Source organism: Pseudorca crassidens, chromosome 3, assembly GCF_039906515.1.
Source record: "Pseudorca crassidens isolate mPseCra1 chromosome 3, mPseCra1.hap1, whole genome shotgun sequence".
NCBI lineage: Eukaryota > Metazoa > Chordata > Mammalia > Artiodactyla > Delphinidae > Pseudorca > Pseudorca crassidens.
This window is the reverse complement of record NC_090298.1, coordinates 170,690,796-170,708,551: the sequence shown is the minus strand read 5'-3', so window position 1 is coordinate 170,708,551 and position 17,756 is coordinate 170,690,796. Positions and strand designations below refer to the sequence as shown.

The following is a 17,756-nucleotide window of genomic DNA, read 5'->3' as shown; positions in this document are numbered from 1 at the left end:
AGGGCTGCAGAGTTCCCAGGGGGCGTCGACTGAAAAATACAAGACCTGAAAGCTGTGAGTTATGTTTTATTCCAGGAGCTTACTGAGGACTGTAGCCCAAGACATTGCCTCTCATATAGCTCTGAGGAACTGTTCCTCGGAGTTTTTGCTGAAAAAAACCCCATAGAGTCAAACATCAAAAGGTTCCTGCTAATCACAAAAAGCTGACATCTCTAGTTAATGATTGCAGTGCTTTTCTGTGTATGGGAAGATGCTAGATGCTGTCTGGGCTCACTGAAATCATTCCTTGGATATGCACTTCAGCTATCCAGGGCCAGTATCTGGTTCTTCTCCATCCTGAATCCCCTCACGGCGCACCACTGTGGGGAAGGGGGGTGGCGCTGCAGTGGCAGAAGGCTTGATGGTGAGCAACATTCTCTGTCCACAGGGGCCCTGAGGGGAGGGTTCTTGGTGAAGTCAGGCCTCTGCCACCATCGTGTCCCTCCGGGGCTGTTCTTGTGACCAGTTGACTTTCCCCCACCGTCTGTGAACAAGGAGTGTTCTTCTAAAGAAAGGATGCAGGCAGCATCCCAGAAGCCCCGTTTCTGTGTGGTCTGTCCCCCTCCCCAGAGCATGAGTGCCCCAGGGAGGCCTTGGGCAGTTGGGGGAGGAGCTCCCAGGTGTGGGGGGTGTTGGGGGTGGGGTGCAAGCTTTCAGCTTGCCAAAACTGCTGCCTCTTGGAGGCCAAAGAGCCTTTGCAAACTCGCTGCTTGGGAAACTCCTCTCCCTCTGTCACCGTCCCAGGGGGGAGAACCGATCCCGACCCCCTCCTCACAGGCGCCCACCGGGTGAGGTGTCTCCTAAAGGCTGTTAGAGCAGTTTGTCCAAGACACTCCCCGCAGTGTCTTTCTCTGTAACCGCTGGGTAGGGCTGGATGAACGTTTCTCCAGTGAATGAAGGAAAGGAGAGGTTTACCTGGCATCCCCCAGAGGCCGCTGGGTGTGCAGGTCTTCCCAAGAAATGGGAGTGGGAGGCTGCTGCTCTGATGGGGACGGTCAGCTCCTGGGTGCTGTCACCATCCCCATCAGTCATTCCTTCACCCAACATCAGCTCAGAGGGGATGCCCGTGCCCCAGGCAGGGCACAGTCAGACAGGCACCCTCGGTCTGTTGGGTGGCGGCTGGGCCAGAGGGAGAGAGCAACCCCGAGGCTGGGGAGAAAGGGTGGTGGAGGTGTCCAGTACCTTCCTACTTTCTGCGCTTCAGAGGGTTCCTAAAAGAATATGAAAAACAGAGCTTAATCACCTCCCCTGAACCCCCAAGTTTGACCCTCCTAGGAGGACCCTACCTTCAGTAGCGCCTCCCACACACCCTCCCCGCCCTGGCTCAAGTCCCCCATCTCCGGCCTGGACGCTGCCCCAGCCTCATCGCTGTCTCCCACCCCTGTCACCACCTCCAGGAAGGCCCCCGGAGTCCCGGCCGCGTGCTGGGTAGACACACACCGGGCTAGAACCCTGTGGGCTTCTTCCTGGCGGGATGATCTCTGGTTCTAACAGCCTCCCCCAGCCTGAAGTCCAACACTGTACCTGCGCGTACGACATGCTCGCTGAACTGGAACGCGCACACAGCTCAGACTCACGCTCCGCATACCTGCGATTACCTCTCCGTCCTTTCTCCGCCCCTAGCCTCTCCCCCGCACACACACCCGGCCCCGCCCAGCTTCAGCCGGGTCCAGCCCACCCCCGCCAGCGACTGGCTCCTTAATTCCCAGGCCCAGATTAAGACTCCATCCCGCCCCAGCTCCTCGAGGTCACGCTCGGTCCCGCCTTAGGCCCCGCCCCTTTTGGCCCTGTTAGGCAAGGCCTAGCTCGGCCCCGCCTCTGTCCCGCCCCGCCTTCTGTCTTGGCCCCACCCCTGGGGTCCCGCCCCGCCCCCTCTACCCCGGCCCCACCTTCCACCCTGGCCCCGCCCTCGGCCCCCTGCATTCTGCCCGGCCCCGCCCCTAGGCCCCAACCTTCCGCCCCGCGCCCGCGCCGCCCGTTTCAGGCCCGTTTCAGGCCCGTTGGCACCGGGCTAACAGCTCCACCACGTCCGTCGCCCTGGACGCCTGCGGACCGCCCCAGGAGGCCCGGCCCCGCCTGCCCCGGCCCGCGCAGGTGAGCGGCGGCGCTCCCGCAGCTGTGCGTCCCCGGGCGCCCGCGCACCCTCTCTGGACTCCGCCCGGCCTGAGGGCGGGAGGACGCAGCCGCGGCGGCGGGGGCGCGCCCTAGAGGTTCGCGTGGGCCAAGGTTCGGACGGGCGCCGGAGCGCCTGTGTCGTGTGGGCCCGGATATCCAGGTGCATTTCCCAGGGGCCTGGGCGTCGAACCCTGAGCCGCTTCGCTGCGGGAATGCTCAGGGCTTCCCGGGGGGGGGGTAGTGGGCGTTCCGGTGAGCTGAGAATGCGAGGGAGGAGGGCGTGTCCCTGCCCCCTGATACGCTTTGATTGGATTCTGGCCCACAGCATTCGTCTAACCCCGGCCGGGTTTCCCCCGGCTCTGGCTCCGGTGGGGCCAGAGCTCATCCCGGCTGTGGCCCCACGGGATGAGCCTCACTTTTCCTCATCTGGTGAATGGGCACTGGCCTTGCTCGGGCCCCCAGGAGCATCAGAGCTGGCCCTGAGCCAGGCCCTCCCTCCCCCTGGGGGCCCCGGCACCAGTGACCCAGACGCCAGCAGTCCCTGCCCTAGGAGGTTCCAGTTTCATCAGGCAGCCCAGACAGGGGAAGAAGCAGAGGAGAGAGGGTGATCAGAAATGGGATGGGGGATCCCGCAGGCAGAGGGGAAGCCCAGAGGAGGCGGCAGAACAAGGCTGGGCAGTAGGAGAAGTAGGGGCTGAGAGCCGAAGGGTGAGAAAGCTCCGGCCATGCGAGCAGGAATGGTGCTCCCGGCAGAGGGAACAGCGGGGCCAGGGCGTGGGGAGTAGGGAGCTGCTGAGTGCTGGGGGTGGGAGTCATTTGGGGAGCTGCCAAGGGCACGGAAGGACTAGGAGTGACCATGAACTAGCTGGTGGGAAGCCTCCGGGCTCTGTGGAGGGCTGGCGGTCCCTGCCCCAACACCACACTCAGACCTCTCAGCCCCTTGGTCCTCAAACACACTTTGAGACATGATGGAGAGCCCTGGGGCCCCATTTAGTCTGTCAACAAACATTGACTGAGCACCTGACCAGGCTGGGCGTGGTGTGCCGTGTGGGGATTGGGGCAGGAGGGGCAGCAGGGGGGCCCGGGAGGATGTGGGTGCGATCGGCCCCGAGAGGTGATGAGGGACGACCATGGGGGGCCATGGGGGGCCATAGGGGTGGGGAGCAGCGGCCAGGTGACCGGCTGTAACGGGGAAGGACTCACAGCTGGTGACTGGACCTCCAGAGCCTGGGGAGGGGACAGCAGATGGACGTGGGAGGTGACATTTCAAAGAAGGTGGAGTGGTGGGCACTGTCCGGCTGCCAGTGTGACCTCAGACCCCTCTCCTCGACAGCCCCACCAGCACGGGCAGCCTCGCATACCGAGAAGACCTTGAGGAGGAGAAGAACTTGGGTGCATGTCTGGCCAAGCGCGGGCGCAGGGCTGGGGGTAGAGTGAGGGGGTGCCAGGGGGACCCTGACAAGGGGCGTTAGAGTGCAATGACTGAAGTGGGGAGATGGGAGGCCAAGCACGCGGTTCTCAGTGGGTTACAAAGAGTTCAAAATCCTATCACTGAAAGGTGGACTCAGGATTTGTGGGCCTGTGAGCCCAGAACTATCTGGGCAGGGAGTGGAGCCTCGGACACCTCGGCACCCGTCCCTGGGCCTCAGTTTACCCCTCTGTAGAAGGAATGTGCGTGAGTGGGTCTCCCAGGGCCTAGGGATTGGCTCAAGGGGAGCCGGATGCTCAGATCCACCTGGGCTCCCCGAGTGCCTACTGTTGTGCAGGGGCCGCGTGGGCCCTCTCATCTGTTTACGGGCTGGATCCCCGGGGGGCCCCTTAGCCCTCCTCCGGGGTGTCATTAGCCCGTGTTTGTCCTCTCGGGCCTCAGAGTTCACCTGGGAGGTGCAAACCAACAACTGGTCCTACAACAACCAGTTCAAGAAGAAGGTCTTCCTGTGCTGGCAGAGGAAGAAGTACAAGGTGGGCAGGCCCAACCCCCGCGGGCCTCCGGGACCTGCCACCCAAGCTCTGCATGCTGGGTCAGTCCACTTAGTCCTGAGGACTGTAGCGCCGCCCTCGCCGAGTCGTGGGGTCCAGTGCTGGCGCTTCGCGTGTCTCCTCCGCCCTAAATAAGTTACTAGGCAACCTTCACGGTACAGCGTGTCCATTGGGCTCTACCTGAAACCCCCGGCCTGCGTCTCACGCGGGGAGTCCTGGGGTCACAGCTCGGCTCACTGGGTCTGCACCCGCGCTGGTCATGGCCGGAGGGAAGGGGGAGGCGGATGGGGCTGGGTGGGAACCCGGGCCCTCCTGGGCGGCGCCCCCATGCCGGCTGCCGGCTCTTGACCCAGAGGAACGTCATCCACGGGCCAAGTACAATGTCTTCTCCTTCCTGCCCTTGAACCTGTACGAGCAGTTCCACCGCATGTCCAGACTCTACTTCCTTCTCATCATCATCCTCCAGGTGGGGCGGGTGGGGCAGCCCCAGGGGTCAGTGCCTGTGCCCACTCCACTCCTTCTACCTGCTCGAGCCACCTCCTCCAGGAAGCCCTCCCTTCCCACCTTCCCTCATGGCTCTGTAGACCCAGGGTGGTCCTACCCCGTGTTTGTCTGTGTGGCTGGTGAGTCAGTGTCCAGCCCCCCTCACACTGGGAGCACCCTCATGGCTGGGTCCCCACTGCCCAGCCCAGGGCCTGGCACACAGGAGGCGCTCAATATATGTTGGATGCTGAGGGTGCATGGGTGGCCCCTCCAGGTCTAAGGTGGCCTCCTGACCCCTTTGGCCCCAGCAGGCTGAGCTGATCCCAGAGGGCCAGGAGGAAGGATTAGGTTCTTGGGACCCGCCGGGTCACTTCCTGGCATCAGGCTGGTCATGGATGGAGATGGGTGAGGGATGGGCAGTTTCCAGTGCCTGCAGAAGAAAGGCCTGATGGAGTGGACCACGGAAGAGGCCTTGGCCATGAGTCCCTGTGGGAAGGGAGGGTGGAGGGGCAGGTTCAAGGGCACAGGGACAGGAGGAGAAGGGCAGGAGAGGAGAGTGTGCAGAGAAATGGCCTCAGGTACCCAGGGCGGCCATGTACAGTTGATCAGGTTGTGCACTATTCTGCCCAGCACGCGCGCACACACACACACACACACACACACACACACACACGCTGGAGAGGGAGCCAAACTCCAAGCTGCACCTGCCCAAAGGGAATACCTTTTTCTCAGTCACGCAAGGACACCCTGTGGTTAGGCTTTTGTTCTGGTTGCTACCCCCCTATCCCAGCCAGGCCTAGTTTCCAGGACGTGCTCTGCCCCAAAACTTTTGTCTCCGTGGGTGAAGCCCAAACGCCTTGGCCCAACTTTCCAGACTGTCTTTCTGTGTTCTGCTATCCTGTCTATCCTGGTCCCTCCTTGACCTCGCGGGGTTCCCCAGAACCCCAATTTCTGGCTTGCAGTTTCCTCCATGCTCAGGTGTTGCCTCAGGATCTTTGCACACGCTATTCCCTCTGCTAGGAATGCCTTCCTCCACTCTAGCGCTCAGTCACCATCCTTTGGTCCTCAAGGTTCAGCCATAGGTCCCCACCTCCAGGGAGCTGTTCCCGCCCCGACCCTGACATGGGGCTGTCCTGCCGTGCTGGCCCAGCCCTGACCCTGCAGGTCCCCAGCCTCACCCCGCACAGGGGCCAGTGGGGCTGCTTGGGGAAAGAAATGTCCTGTGTCCCTCCACACGGGGGCCTCCCAGACTGCCCTGTTCTACCTCTGCCGGGAAGTGGGTGGGGGGTGGGGAGCAGGCAGCTGGTCTGTGACCCACAACCGAGGAAGTGCAGTCAGAACCATGACCCAGAGCCCAGGAGCTCGGCAAGACGGCTTGGCTTAACCGCCTATGGAGTGGATGGGGAAACTGAGGCACGAGAGGAGCACAGGCCTGTCTGGAGCTCCTGACCTGTCCAAGCTCAGCCGCTCAAGCCCACCTTCAGTCAGGAACAGAAGCAAGACCCCAGGCAACAGGCGAAAAGCCTGGGGGAGGGTTGGGGCGTAGGAGGGAAGGAAGGAGCCACGATGGGCCCCCCTGGGGCGAGCGAGCTCTGGGTCTTTCCTGGGGTCTGGAGACAGAGTCCCCAGGATCCTTACAGTTCCACCCACCCCAGAGGCCTCAGCTCCTTGAAAAATGAGGCAGAGGGAGGGGTCTGGGGCTGGGGGAGCCCTGACGGCGGAGGGCTCTGGCAGGGCTGCACCGAGTGTCTTGCGGAATAGTTAGAATTTGCCTGTGAGGTCTGGGGGCAAAACAGCTGGGCATCGGCGGGCGGGGGGTGGGGGGGGCAGGGGGCGGGCTGAGACAGAGCGGGTGTGGAGCAGGGCGGCACGTGGTCCTAGCTCCCCCTGCCCGGGAAGACAGACTGTGGGTGGTGGGTAGGTTGGGTGACCCCAGGCAGAGGGAGGGGTGCCCGGGTGAGGGGGCAGGGGTTGGCGGGGGTGCCAGCGCCGCCTGCCCGCCCGGGGCCCAGTCCTTGGCCGAGCAGACCCTGCGGACACTGTGCATGGCCTGCAAGGAGGTGGACGAAGACATGTACGAAGAGTGGTGCCAGCGGCACCAGGAAGCCAGCATCCTGCTGCAGAACCGTGCCCACGCCCTGCACCCGCTGTACGAGGAGATGGAGCAGAACCTCCAGGTGGGTGGAGCTCAGGGGGAGGGGCGCCCGCACCCCAGCTCCAGCCCCTCAGCCCCACCAGGGAGCTGGCTCCCTGCTCAGGCTGTCCCCACGCCCACCCCCGGCTGCTGGGAGCCACAGCCCTCGAGGACAGGCTCCAGGACGGTGTCCTCGACACCATCAAGTGTCTCAAGCAGGGGAACATCGAAGTGTGGGTTCCCACAGGGGACAAGCAAGGTGGGTCCCAGGGCGGCCACCCCCAACGTGGGGAGAAGGGAGGCGCGGGGAGAGCTCACCCCTGCCTGGGCACCACCGTCGGCCCATCTCTCTTTTTTTTCTTTTTTTTCCAAAGATTTATTTTTGTTGTGGACCATTCTTAAAGTCTTTATTGAACTTGTTACAGTATTGCTTCTGTTTTATATGTTGGTTTTTTGGCCACAAGGCATGTGGGATCTTAGCTCCCAGACCAGGGATCGAACCTGCACTCCCTGCATTGGAAGGCAAAGTCTTAACCACTGGACCGCCAGGGAAGTCCTGGCCTATCCCTCTTGTCTGAGTTCAGCATTGCCCTCCACCTTGTCCCTGGGAAGGGAGGACCGGGAACAATGGACTGGGGTCCCCTGGGCGCCTCCCTCGGGCGGGCCGGTGCCATGCTCAGCGTCTCCTTGGGGTTTGGCCCCCTGGCAGCGCCATGCAGTGGGGCCCTCATTACCCCTGCCTCATAGATGACCCAGCGGGGCTCAGAGAGCATGGGCACCTGCCGCAGTTGCTCAGCCACCCAGGAGCCAAGCTGGAATGGAACCTCAGGTCCTGTGGCCGTGGAGCCATGACTCCACTCCAGTGAGGCTTCTCCGGGGCCCCACTGGGCATGGGTGCCTGCAGGGCTGCATTAGAACTTCTGCGGACAGGAGGCACGTACACACAAAATATTTAGGATGACGTTTAACAGCTGTGCTGGAGTAAAGACAAATATCCAGGCTGCATTTTTATATTCATTTTTTTCCCTCTTCTTTATTTTTTTTGAACAAATTAATTCATTTTTGTGGGTTCCTGGAAGTGCCTTGGGGCCCTAAGCACGATATGTCTAACGATCCCTTGGCCCTGGCCCCAGACCCACCTCTCACTGGCAGCCCAGCTCTAGCCAGGCGAGTGGAATGGAGCCCCCTCTGCACAGAGCTGCAACCAAAGTCTCAGGGCTGACTCTCATTGGCTGGCCTGGTCACATGCCCTCCTCCAAACCAATTGCTGTGGCCAGGGGGAGGGGCATGCTGCTGTGATGGGCAGAGTGGGCATGGCCGCCAGGCAGGGGGCTGTGGAGGGGCTGATCTGGGCTGGTTTGCAGAGACAGCGGTGAACATCGGCTTTGCCTGCCAGCTGCTCTTGGAAAACATGATCATTCTGGAGGAGAAGGAGATTGTGTAAGACGTGGGGGTTGGATGGTTGGGTGCATGAGCCTGTGTTGGGGGGGTAAGGGTTGGGGCAGGGCACCACCCATGGCCCAGGCATGGCTCTGGGGTCTGCAGAATGCCCTCAGCCTCTGCCTGGTGGGGCTTCCAGAGGGGGAAACCAAGGCACAGCTGGGGAGTGGGTGCAAGGAAGCCCGTGCGGCTGGTGTGGCTGAGCCCCTGCTGGACCCCTGCAGGCAGATCCTGGAGGTCTACTGGGAGAGCAGCAATAGCCTGCAGGGTGGCAAGAAGGGCCACCTGAACAAACAGCTCCCCCTGCACGTCAAAATGGCCTTGGTCATTAACGGGGAGTTCCTGGTCAGTGTCAGCTCAGGGTGGGCAGCGGGGCCCTGGTACCTGGGAGGGGGCTGGGGACGGCCTCCACCAAAAGGCCCCCAGATGTGGTGTTGGACCAGCCAAGGCGAAGGGCCTGAAGCGTCACACCGAGAGATGGTTCTCAGCAGGGCGAGAGCAAGGGAAGGACGCAGTCAGGTCCAGCCCGGAGGAGGGCCCAGTCGGGGCGTTCCTGGAGGGCAGCGGTGCAGCTGAGTGACGCGCCCCCTGTCCCCCGCGGGCCAGGACCAGCTGCTGCTGTCCCTGCGCACGGAGCCCCGGGCCCTGGTCCAGAACGTGAGCTTGGAAGAGGAGGAGCCCTGGCAGGAGCCCAGAGAGGAGAGGGCGGACTTATTGCAGGCCAGACGCCTGTCCCTGGTGTGACGGTTCGTGGGTGGTGGGCAGCAGCGCGCGGGGAGGCCGGCGGCTGGCAGCAGGCGGGGGTGGTAGCTGAGGGGCCCGGGGCCGACAGGCTGCGTGTGCCCCTGCAGCTGCGGACATCGGCATGGGGCTGGCGGGTCAGGAGGGCATGCAGGCGGTGCAGAACAGCGACTATGTGCTGGCCCAGTTCTGCTTCCTGCGGCGGCGGCTGCTGGTGCATGGCCGTTGGTCCTACACGCGCGTCTGCGAGTTCCTGCGCTACTTTGTCTACAAGACGCTGGCCAGCATGATGGTCCAGATCTGGTTCGCTTTCTACAGCGGCTTCACTGCCCAGGTGCGCTGGAGGGAACTCCCCTCTTGGGGCGGGGGGGCCGGGGGGGTGGGCTCTGGGATTGCCGTGTCCTTCCCATAGCCTCCAGGAAGGCAGCAGGCAGGCTCACACTCGGGTCATCACGGGGCAGAGTTGCCTGAAGTCACAGAGCAGCACAGACTTTTATTTGGCCGCATTCATAGAGGTAGAGATTCCAGATGAAGGGAAGGGATGGTTCCACGCCCAGCTCAGTGCCAAGCCTTTTCAGGGATATTTGGCAAATTTGAGCTTTGGAGCAAGGGCAGGACAGGTGCTCCAAATATACATCCTTCAAGGGGAGACAATGAGAGCTTGAACTTGAGAGAAGATAAGACTATGGGGGCTGGTTCCCTAACTTCAAGACTCTTGACAGTATCATGGTGAATACTGGCTGTGCTCTCCAGAGCGTTAGAGGAGTTGTAGGGCAGTGATGTCCACTGTGTGTAAGGAAATTGTCTGAAGATAGACTACAGTGAGAGGGAATGAGCTCCCCGTCACTAATGCCAAGGTATTTGAGAGAGAGCTTTACAGCAGCAGCCCTCATAAATATATATATGTATATATATATATTTATTATTATTACTTTTTTTTTTTTTCTTTTTGCGGTACGCGGGCCTCTCCCTGCTGTGGCCTCTCCCGTCGCGGAGCACAGGCGCCGGACGCGCAGGCTCAGCGGCCATGGCTCACGGGCCCAGCCGCTCCGCGGCATGTGGGATCCTCCCGGACCGGGGCACGACCCCGTGTCCCCTGCATCGGCAGGCGGACTCTCAACCACTGCGCCACCAGGGAAGCCCATAAATATATATTTTTGTTTTACTTTTTATTTCTAGATATTTTCTTCTTTTAGATGCTGCTCTAAATGGAATTGTGTCTTTAATTCACTTTTGAGATTGCTTATTGCTGGTATATAGAAACAGTTTTGTGTGTGTGTTGATCTGTGTGCCCTTCAGCTTTGTTGAATTTGTTTATTGGCTCTAGTAGCTTTCCTGTGAATCCTTTGGGATTTTCTGCATATAGATCCTGTCCTCTGCAAATAGAGATAGTTTTACCTCTCCCTTTCCAATTTGGATACTTTGAATTTCTTTTTCCTGCCTAATTGCTCTGGCTAGGACTTCCAGTGCAATGTTGAATTGCCATGGTGAAAGCAGGCACCTTTGTCTTGTTCCTGATCTTAGAGGGGACAGTGTCCAGTCTTTCTGTATTTGTTAATTGGAATTCTTCCATGGGAAGAACTGTTCCTTCTCCCCTATTTATTTATTCAATTATTTATTTCTATCAGTGTGGACTCATGGGTGTTTATTTTATTCTATGCTTTGTTGCTCAAGTTGTCCCCGATTTGCCCCTTTGCCACGTGCCTGCTCTCCTCTGAGTACATCCTCACTTCCTGGTGCTACAAGAGGTTCCAGGCCCATTTTGTCTTTTCCGTGCCCCAACCCTGGAATGAGCCATTCCCATATGGAGCCCTGGTTCTCTTCACCAGAGAATGGTAGTTAGACACCAAGATCCAAGTGCTTAGTGTGGTCATTTTGCTACTGGGATGCCATTATCCTCTCAGTAGACAGAGCTAGGAAATGCACACATATTAACCCATGTTTAGATGCAAATCTATATCTCTATCGACACCTATCCATCTATCTATTTTTGTGTATGTGAGTTCACACTGATACCTCTGCTTCCTGACCCACAGAACAAGGCTCAGCTTAGCCTTTTCCGTTTACTGCTTTGTGACTCTTATCTCTGATGGTGAGAAACTTGATTCTGGTAAAAAAGTTCGATCGTTACTTATTTGCTCAATCCCACAATGCACATAAAGTGGTTTTTGGAACTGAAACTGATATTCTTTTAACTAGTCTGGATTCGTGCATTCGGGAAGGGAGCTGGGCTATATGTCTCTGAGGTCTCTTCCAACTCTTCTACCCATCAGTGATTTCCTAAATCGAAAATGATCTAAAAACACACTCTCTAGCCGTTTTCCCTCCTGTAGCTTTTTATTGAAGTCATCCACTTAGAACAGGCTCAAAGGTGCTGCTTTAAAAGAATTAGACCAGGGCTTCCCTGGTGGCGCAGTGGTTGAGAGTCCGCCTGCCGATGCAGGGGACACAGGTTTGTGCCCTGGTCAGGGAAGATCCCACATGCCGCGGAGCGGCTGGGCCCGTGAGCCATGGCCGCTGAGCCTGTGTGTCCCGAGCCTGTGCTCTGCAACGGGAGAGGCCACAACAGTGAGAGGCCCGCGTACCGAAAAAAAAAAAAAAAAAAAAAGGACAAATACTGTCTGATCCCACTCACAGGGTATCCCTGGGGGAGTCACATCCATAGAGACAGGAAGTAGATGGTGGCGGCCAGGAACTGGGGGAGGGGTGGGGAGTCAGTGTTTCATGGGGACAGAGTTTCAGTTTGGGAAGACGAGAAAGTTCTGGAGATGATGGCGGGGATGGTTGCACGACAGTGTGAATGTACTTAATGCCACTGAGCTGTGCACTTAAAAATGGTTGAAATGGTACATTTTATGTTATGTGTATTTTACCACCGTGAAAAAAGGTGGGGGAGAGGACTCACTGGCTCATAAAATCAGAATCTAGAAGGATGGGTCGCAGCTGGGCTGGGCCCCAGAATTGACTGGAATGGTGGACTAGGACATGGCCACAAACCTGCCACCTTCACCCACACAGGCTGGACATTGGGCTGCCCCAGACTCTGATTGGCTGATCCAAAGTCAGGTCCTAGGGAAGGAATCTGATTGGCTGGTCCAAAGTCACGTCCCATGGGACTTCCCTGGGGGTCCAGTGGTTAGAACTCTGCACTTCCATGGCAAGGGGCACAGGTTCGATCCCTAGTTGGGGAAGTAGGATCCCACATGCTGCGCGGTGTGGCCAAAGAAAAAGAGAAAAAAGTCAGGTCCCATGGAGGACTCCATGGGTCAACTTGGGTAGGAAAGAGCCTGGCCAATCCATGGTGGCAAAGGGCTCTGATTGGCCCCCACTGGAGGGGCAGGTGACCCGAAAGCAGTCAACATGGCTTAGCAGCCTGATGACTCCTGCTTTCCCCTTTGCTCTGTAGAAGGAGGAGGAGATCATCACCGTGGAGCCCATACCCCATGTCCTCCGGGAGGCACGGACCCGGCACTCCAGCTATGCCTTCTCCCACCGGGAGGGCTATGCGGACCTCATCACACAGGGCACAATTCTGTGGAGGTCACCAGGGGTCAACAGCGACACGCTGGTTGGTCACACGAGGCCACCTGATGAGCTGCCCTCAAGCATGGAGGAGTCCTCCTGGTACCCCAGGAGGATGTCGTTCCTGGGGAGGAACAGGCGCCAGCACCAGGGGAAGGTGTCCTCCGAGGATGTTCAGCCTGCCTCTGAGGTGAGCTCATCCTTGCCTGTGGATGGGCAGTCCTCTCCTTATCAGGAGAGCCAGCACTCTCTCCCCAAAAACCGGCTGTCCGGGTCTCTCCAGGAGAAGTTGCCGAAGAGGCAGGAGAGGTCACTGTCATAGGAACCGTGGCCATATACTCCCCAGAGTCTGCCACCAACCAAGGAGTCACCACTATCAGCGGAGGAGAGCCAGATGACTTCTTCTGAGAGCCAGATGCTGCCTTCAAGCCAGCTGTCTTTGAAGAGCCAGTCAGCACACTTGCAGGAGAAGACATTCCTCTGGAAGATCCGGAAACTGTCCTGGAAGAACTGGCCATACACCTGGCAAAAGGAGTCCGGGCCCTCCCAAGGAGGGGACGGTGCCAGGTTCCAACTCGAACCTCACTGCTCTGATGGAAACTCCACCACCAACTGCGAGAGGATCATCCACCAGCGAGCAGCCGATGGCGGTGGAGCCCTCCCCTGTGGAGAAGCAGCCGTCGCCCACGGAGTGGCTGCCAGGGCCCAGCGAGGGTCAAACTCCACCTGATCTGGCAGGGCTGCCGCCCTCACCTGAGGAACAGCAGTGACTGCCCAGGCTTAGTAAGTGTCACCCAGCATCGTGAGGCCTTCCCCCAAAGACAGGGGCTCCACCTGCTCCTCTTTCTCTAATAAACCACGGTCTGACTGACCCCAGGTCTCCTTGAGGCTCTCTCTTCCTATACTTCTTTCTGTGATGTCCCATGAAATAGTTCTTTTCTGGTTTTAAAAATCAAAACACTGACCTCTAGTGGCCTGATGGGGAATTTGCAGGGAAAGCTGGGTTTCTTTGGGTTTCTTTACCCTGGGGTAATGTGGATAAAAGCTTTATTGCTCTCAGAAGGGAGAAAGGTGCTGAGCAGACTCTGCTTACCAGCCCTGGCTTCCTGCCTGCAGCCTGCTGGCCTATCTCAGGGCAGTTTATAAGGTCCAGTCCTGACACCACCCAGCCTTTTCCTCCACTGGGCTGCCCTGGTTTCTTCTCAGACAAACCACCTTACACTTTGCTCCAGAAGGCAGTGGTCAGTGACACCTCAGAAGCAGAGCCCAGCAAGATCCGAGGCTCAGGTGGCCCAAAGGCCCTGTGGAGTGTGGAGCCCTGTGGGGGCAGGGGCTCAGGGAGGGCTGAGTTCAGAGCAGAGAGGGGTGGGCTGGGAGAGGCCCGCTTCCACTTTCCCTTGTCCCCTTCCTCCTTCATGGAGGGTGAGCCCCATGCCTCCCACTCCTGCACCAGCCCCTCCCCCCCCACCATTCAGCAAAGGCACAAGCCCAGGTGAGTGACTAGAAAATAATTTATTGGAGGGAAACAAAACAACAAATCCAGCACAGCAATGGTTCACAACTATGATGATATATTTTTTTAAACTTTTAAGCCTGTCGCCTGAGGGTAGGGTGGAGGGGGCCTCTGTTCCCTCTAGCCCTGGGGGTTCGGGGGAGGACTTTGGATGACCCAAATCGTGTGTCCCCTGAAAGCAGCCCTAGTGTCCAGTTGTGATTACACACTCAGGGCCACGTGGCCTCCTGGCCGCCCTCACCCCTGGTGGAGACAATCCTGCCAAAGACCAGCCCTTGGGGGGCCTGCCAGGGATACAGGAGGAGACCAGGGAACTGATGGGCTGGTGTGGCTGAAACTGCTTTGGGCCAAGAATGTGAGTGTCCCCAGTTCCAGCCGGTGCAGGGACCCTGGAACACGCCCCACCCCCACCTCCCACCCTCATTGCAGGTGGGTTTAACCTGCGCCCCCAGGCCCAGCCCTCCAAACTTGGGCCTTCTGTCCTTCAGGGTGTGAGAGACCCCCTTTGGCCACCCAAACCCACCTTACCTGGGGCCTGTCCTGGAAAGTGGGCTCTCGCCTGGTGGGAGTGTGGGCCCCGTGGCAGAAGAGTCACAGTCAGGGAGACTGTCCCAGAGCCCCCTTTCATGATTTTTTGGGGGCCCCTTTGCTGTCTGGGTACCAGTGGGGGCTGGGAGGGAGGGCTCCACAGGTGTGCACCCCCTACCTCCCAGGCCAGACAGAAAGGTGAAGGCCAGGCCTGAGGGAGCTGGGGCGTGTGGGTGGAGCCCGGGCAGGTGCCTGCCTTGGGGGGGTTGTCTCAGGAGGGCCCTTCAGATCTGAGGAAGTAGGGGTACACCCCGCCCCCCACCAACCTAGGCGACAAGACTCGAATTGGTTGATTGTCTGTCTCCTCTGAACAAGACACTTGGGAATTCATGCTAACGTGAGACCGACCGACCGTGCGGGGGGCCCGAGGTGGCAGTGACGCCCACTGGTGCCCCAGGACCAGGAGCCGGAGGGACTCTGGTGCCAGGAGCTGGAGGCCCCGCCACCGGCCGCCTTCCTTCTGCACCTGAGGCCCGTCCACCCACCGCCGGCTAGACACAGATCCTTGGAAAAGGGGGAAAGTAACACAGAGCAGCGCCGAGGAGCACCGAACAGCACCGACTGGGGCATGAAACACAAGATGCGACACGGAATCCCGGGGCTCCGGCCCCGCGGCCCCGCCCCACCCCCACCCTTCCACCTAGTACATTATCTTCAAGAAAAAGTACATTAGTCATGCATCAAATCAAATTCCATTGCGTCTTTTTTTTCATTTTTCTTCCTTTTTTTTTTCTTAAATTACATTTGAACACAGAACACATAGAATAATAAATACTCTTATAAGACATGACTTCAAAAAACAAGAAACAGAACACGCCAGAGAACAGAAAGGTATCCAACGCTCTCTCTCTCCTCTCTTTCCTAAAGGACTCATTGAAATAAGAAATCTGTAAACGCCGCAGGTCCTTCCTCGTGCGCTCCCAGACTCTCTCTCTCGCTCATGCTCCCCCGGCCCTTTGTCTCTGACCACCCAGCTTCCCCTGCCCTGACATTCAACGCGTCTCCCACGGAGCTCACCAAAAGAAATGACATACCATCGTCTGCAAAATTATAATTTAACGGTATAAAGCTTCAAGTCACGTATTCCAAAAACTAGCTAAGGATTTTTTTTTTAATCACATAAACTATACATTAAATATCTTGAGGTATTTCAGAGAAAATTGTCAAAGGCTCGAAGGAGCTGTGCTGGAGGTGTCATTCCCTGTGTGGAGAATGGTCTTTGGTATGTGACAACCAGCTGGGTGTTGGGGCAAGCGGGGCTGGGCGGGGCGTCAGAAGGGAGATGGTGTGTGTGCACGTGTATGCGTGCGTGTGTGCATATGTAATAGGAGGGTGTTTGAAAGGGACACAGGAGTCAGGGACGCTTCTGTGACCCGTGTCACTGGGGCTTGAGGGGTCCCGTCACCAGAAAGGTCCCATGTCCATTCCTAAGTGTCCAACACGGGACAAACCCAGGAGGCCCTGGCCTCTGACGCTTGGGTCTTGAATGCAGGACCAGCAAGTGACTTAACCAGCAGAGAATCCCCGTCCCCCAAAAGCAGGTGCTCTCTCAAGTGGGGCTCACGTGTTCGTGGCAGGCTGAGGGAGGGGCCGTGTCCACCCAGACCCCAGCTCCCAGTGTGGTGGGACCAGTGTGTGCACAGGAGTATGTACGTGTGTCTGGGGGGAGGGGTTGTTGCTGAGCGGGAACGGGGACCCTTAGGATTCTGCCCCAACACCCAAAGGTTCTAGAAGCATCACTCAGATCCGGTTGCTTGAAAAGCGGGGAGAATAGCGAGTCGATAAGGACAAGAGAGCATCTCACACACGTCTTTGGTTCAAGAAAAAGGCACTCATCGACCTCACCACCCTCTCCCTCCCTCCCACTCTCTCTCTCTGTCTCTCTCTCTCTGTCTCTCTTTCTCTCTCTCTCTGCTCTCTCTGGTGGTGGACAGGTGGCACCTGGGGGGCAGGGCCCAAAGCAGACCCTCGCCCACACCTGGTCCCCAGGCGAGGGAATCCTAGCATCCAGCACAAGTCCTTGGGGGAAATCTTTGGTATCAGGCGTGATTTTTCCAATCACAGACATGAACATTTGAGTGAGGTAGCCTTTACCTGGGGAGGAGGAGGGGCATTTCATTAGAAATGTCTCTTGCATTCTCAAAGGGGAGGGGTGTGGCCACCTCTCTGGGAGGCGGTGGTCAGGGGGTGGGAGGTGGTGGTCAGGGGGTGGGAGGCGGTTTGGTGGGGAAAGGTTCCTTCTAGCCTCCAGCTCTTGAGCCCTGGGCGGGGGAGCAGGCTCTTGGGATCCAGCTGCCGGCCAGTCCTGGAGGTCACCTGGAGAGGGTGAGCAGGGGAGGGGGGCGTGCTCATCTTCATTTCTGACCCTTCCTTCCCCTTTGTCATTTTTTGTTTTTCTTTTGGCAAAAATTAGAGCAAGCAGATTCCACCTTGTTCATCATCTTCTTTCTCTCTTTGGAGAAAAAGCAGCAGCAGTACCGGTTCACCCCTGCGCCCCTGCAGGCCCAGCGCCGCACCCCCAAGCGCTGGGAGGTGGGGGAAGTTCCGGGGGGTCCCGAGCAGAGGGCGACGCCGCGACCCCAGCAAGCAGAGGCTCAGGTGTGCCCTGCTCTTCCGGGGCCCGTTTCTCCGTGGAATCTGGGTGTTTTCTTCTGTTTCCTGGGGTCTGTCTCTCCCCGCGCGTCATTCATCAAGGTGCCTAGCGGTAAAGTGAACTGGCAGAGGGATGTGGGGAGGGAGGCGTCTGGAATTACCCGCTTGTTTGAGCTGCCGTCCCCTCCGGTCTGGGACAGGGTGGGGAAGGGTGCTCGCCGGTGGGTGCTGGGCGGTCGCCGCTGCAGGGCACCCCCGCCCCCAGACGTTAAGGCAGGCAATTCTTGGCACAAGGAATCCCGGCTGCCGGGAGGGGCGGCTGGGTCTTGGCTGCGGAGGCAGTTCTGCCGGCGGACCCGGGGTGGTCTTGGTGGGGTGGGGGCAGTGTGAGGCTCCAGCTCGACGTGGGCTTTGGCGACTTTGGAGGGGTTGAGTTCTCGGGGAAGGGTCCGTGGCGGGGATTTGGGGGGGTACCGTTGGAGAGGAAGCCTCCCTGCCTCCTTCCGTGGGGTCGGGGGGCCGGCGAAAGAGGGATTATTCTTTAAATTCCTTTTTTAAATACCCGGTTTGTTTCTAGTATGTGCTTCTTGACCCGCTTTCGGGACGACA

The 17,756-nt window shown here is 58.7% G+C and overlaps 1 protein-coding gene and 1 long non-coding RNA gene across 4 annotated transcripts; one reads left to right on the top strand and one right to left on the bottom strand.

The window, feature by feature from the left end:
- Positions 1 to 56: 56 nt before the first annotated feature.
- LOC137220947 (uncharacterized) lies at positions 57 to 1,740 on the bottom strand. Of its 3 annotated transcripts, none has more exons than XR_010941848.1 (3): positions 1,480 to 1,740; positions 955 to 1,250; positions 57 to 523 (listed from the first exon to the last, which is right to left on the bottom strand). It is a non-coding gene; the product is annotated as an uncharacterized lncRNA (long non-coding RNA). The 3 variants fall into 3 exon arrangements; XR_010941846.1 differs by having other exon boundaries at positions 1,564 to 1,740; XR_010941847.1 differs by having other exon boundaries at positions 57 to 432; positions 1,564 to 1,740.
- A 1,554-nt stretch (positions 1,741 to 3,294) lies between these two features.
- On the top strand, positions 3,295 to 13,318 carry ATP8B3 (ATPase phospholipid transporting 8B3). The gene is given in 13 exon segments (XM_067730271.1): positions 3,295 to 3,338; positions 3,488 to 3,546; positions 4,025 to 4,116; positions 4,488 to 4,500; positions 4,503 to 4,878; positions 6,521 to 6,798; positions 6,876 to 7,010; positions 8,116 to 8,191; positions 8,416 to 8,536; positions 8,798 to 8,929; positions 9,024 to 9,266; positions 12,342 to 12,989; positions 12,991 to 13,318. Coding segments are annotated over 13 exon segments (2,451 nt in total). The 3' UTR covers positions 13,225 to 13,318.
- The last annotated feature ends 4,438 nt before the right edge of the window (positions 13,319 to 17,756 follow it).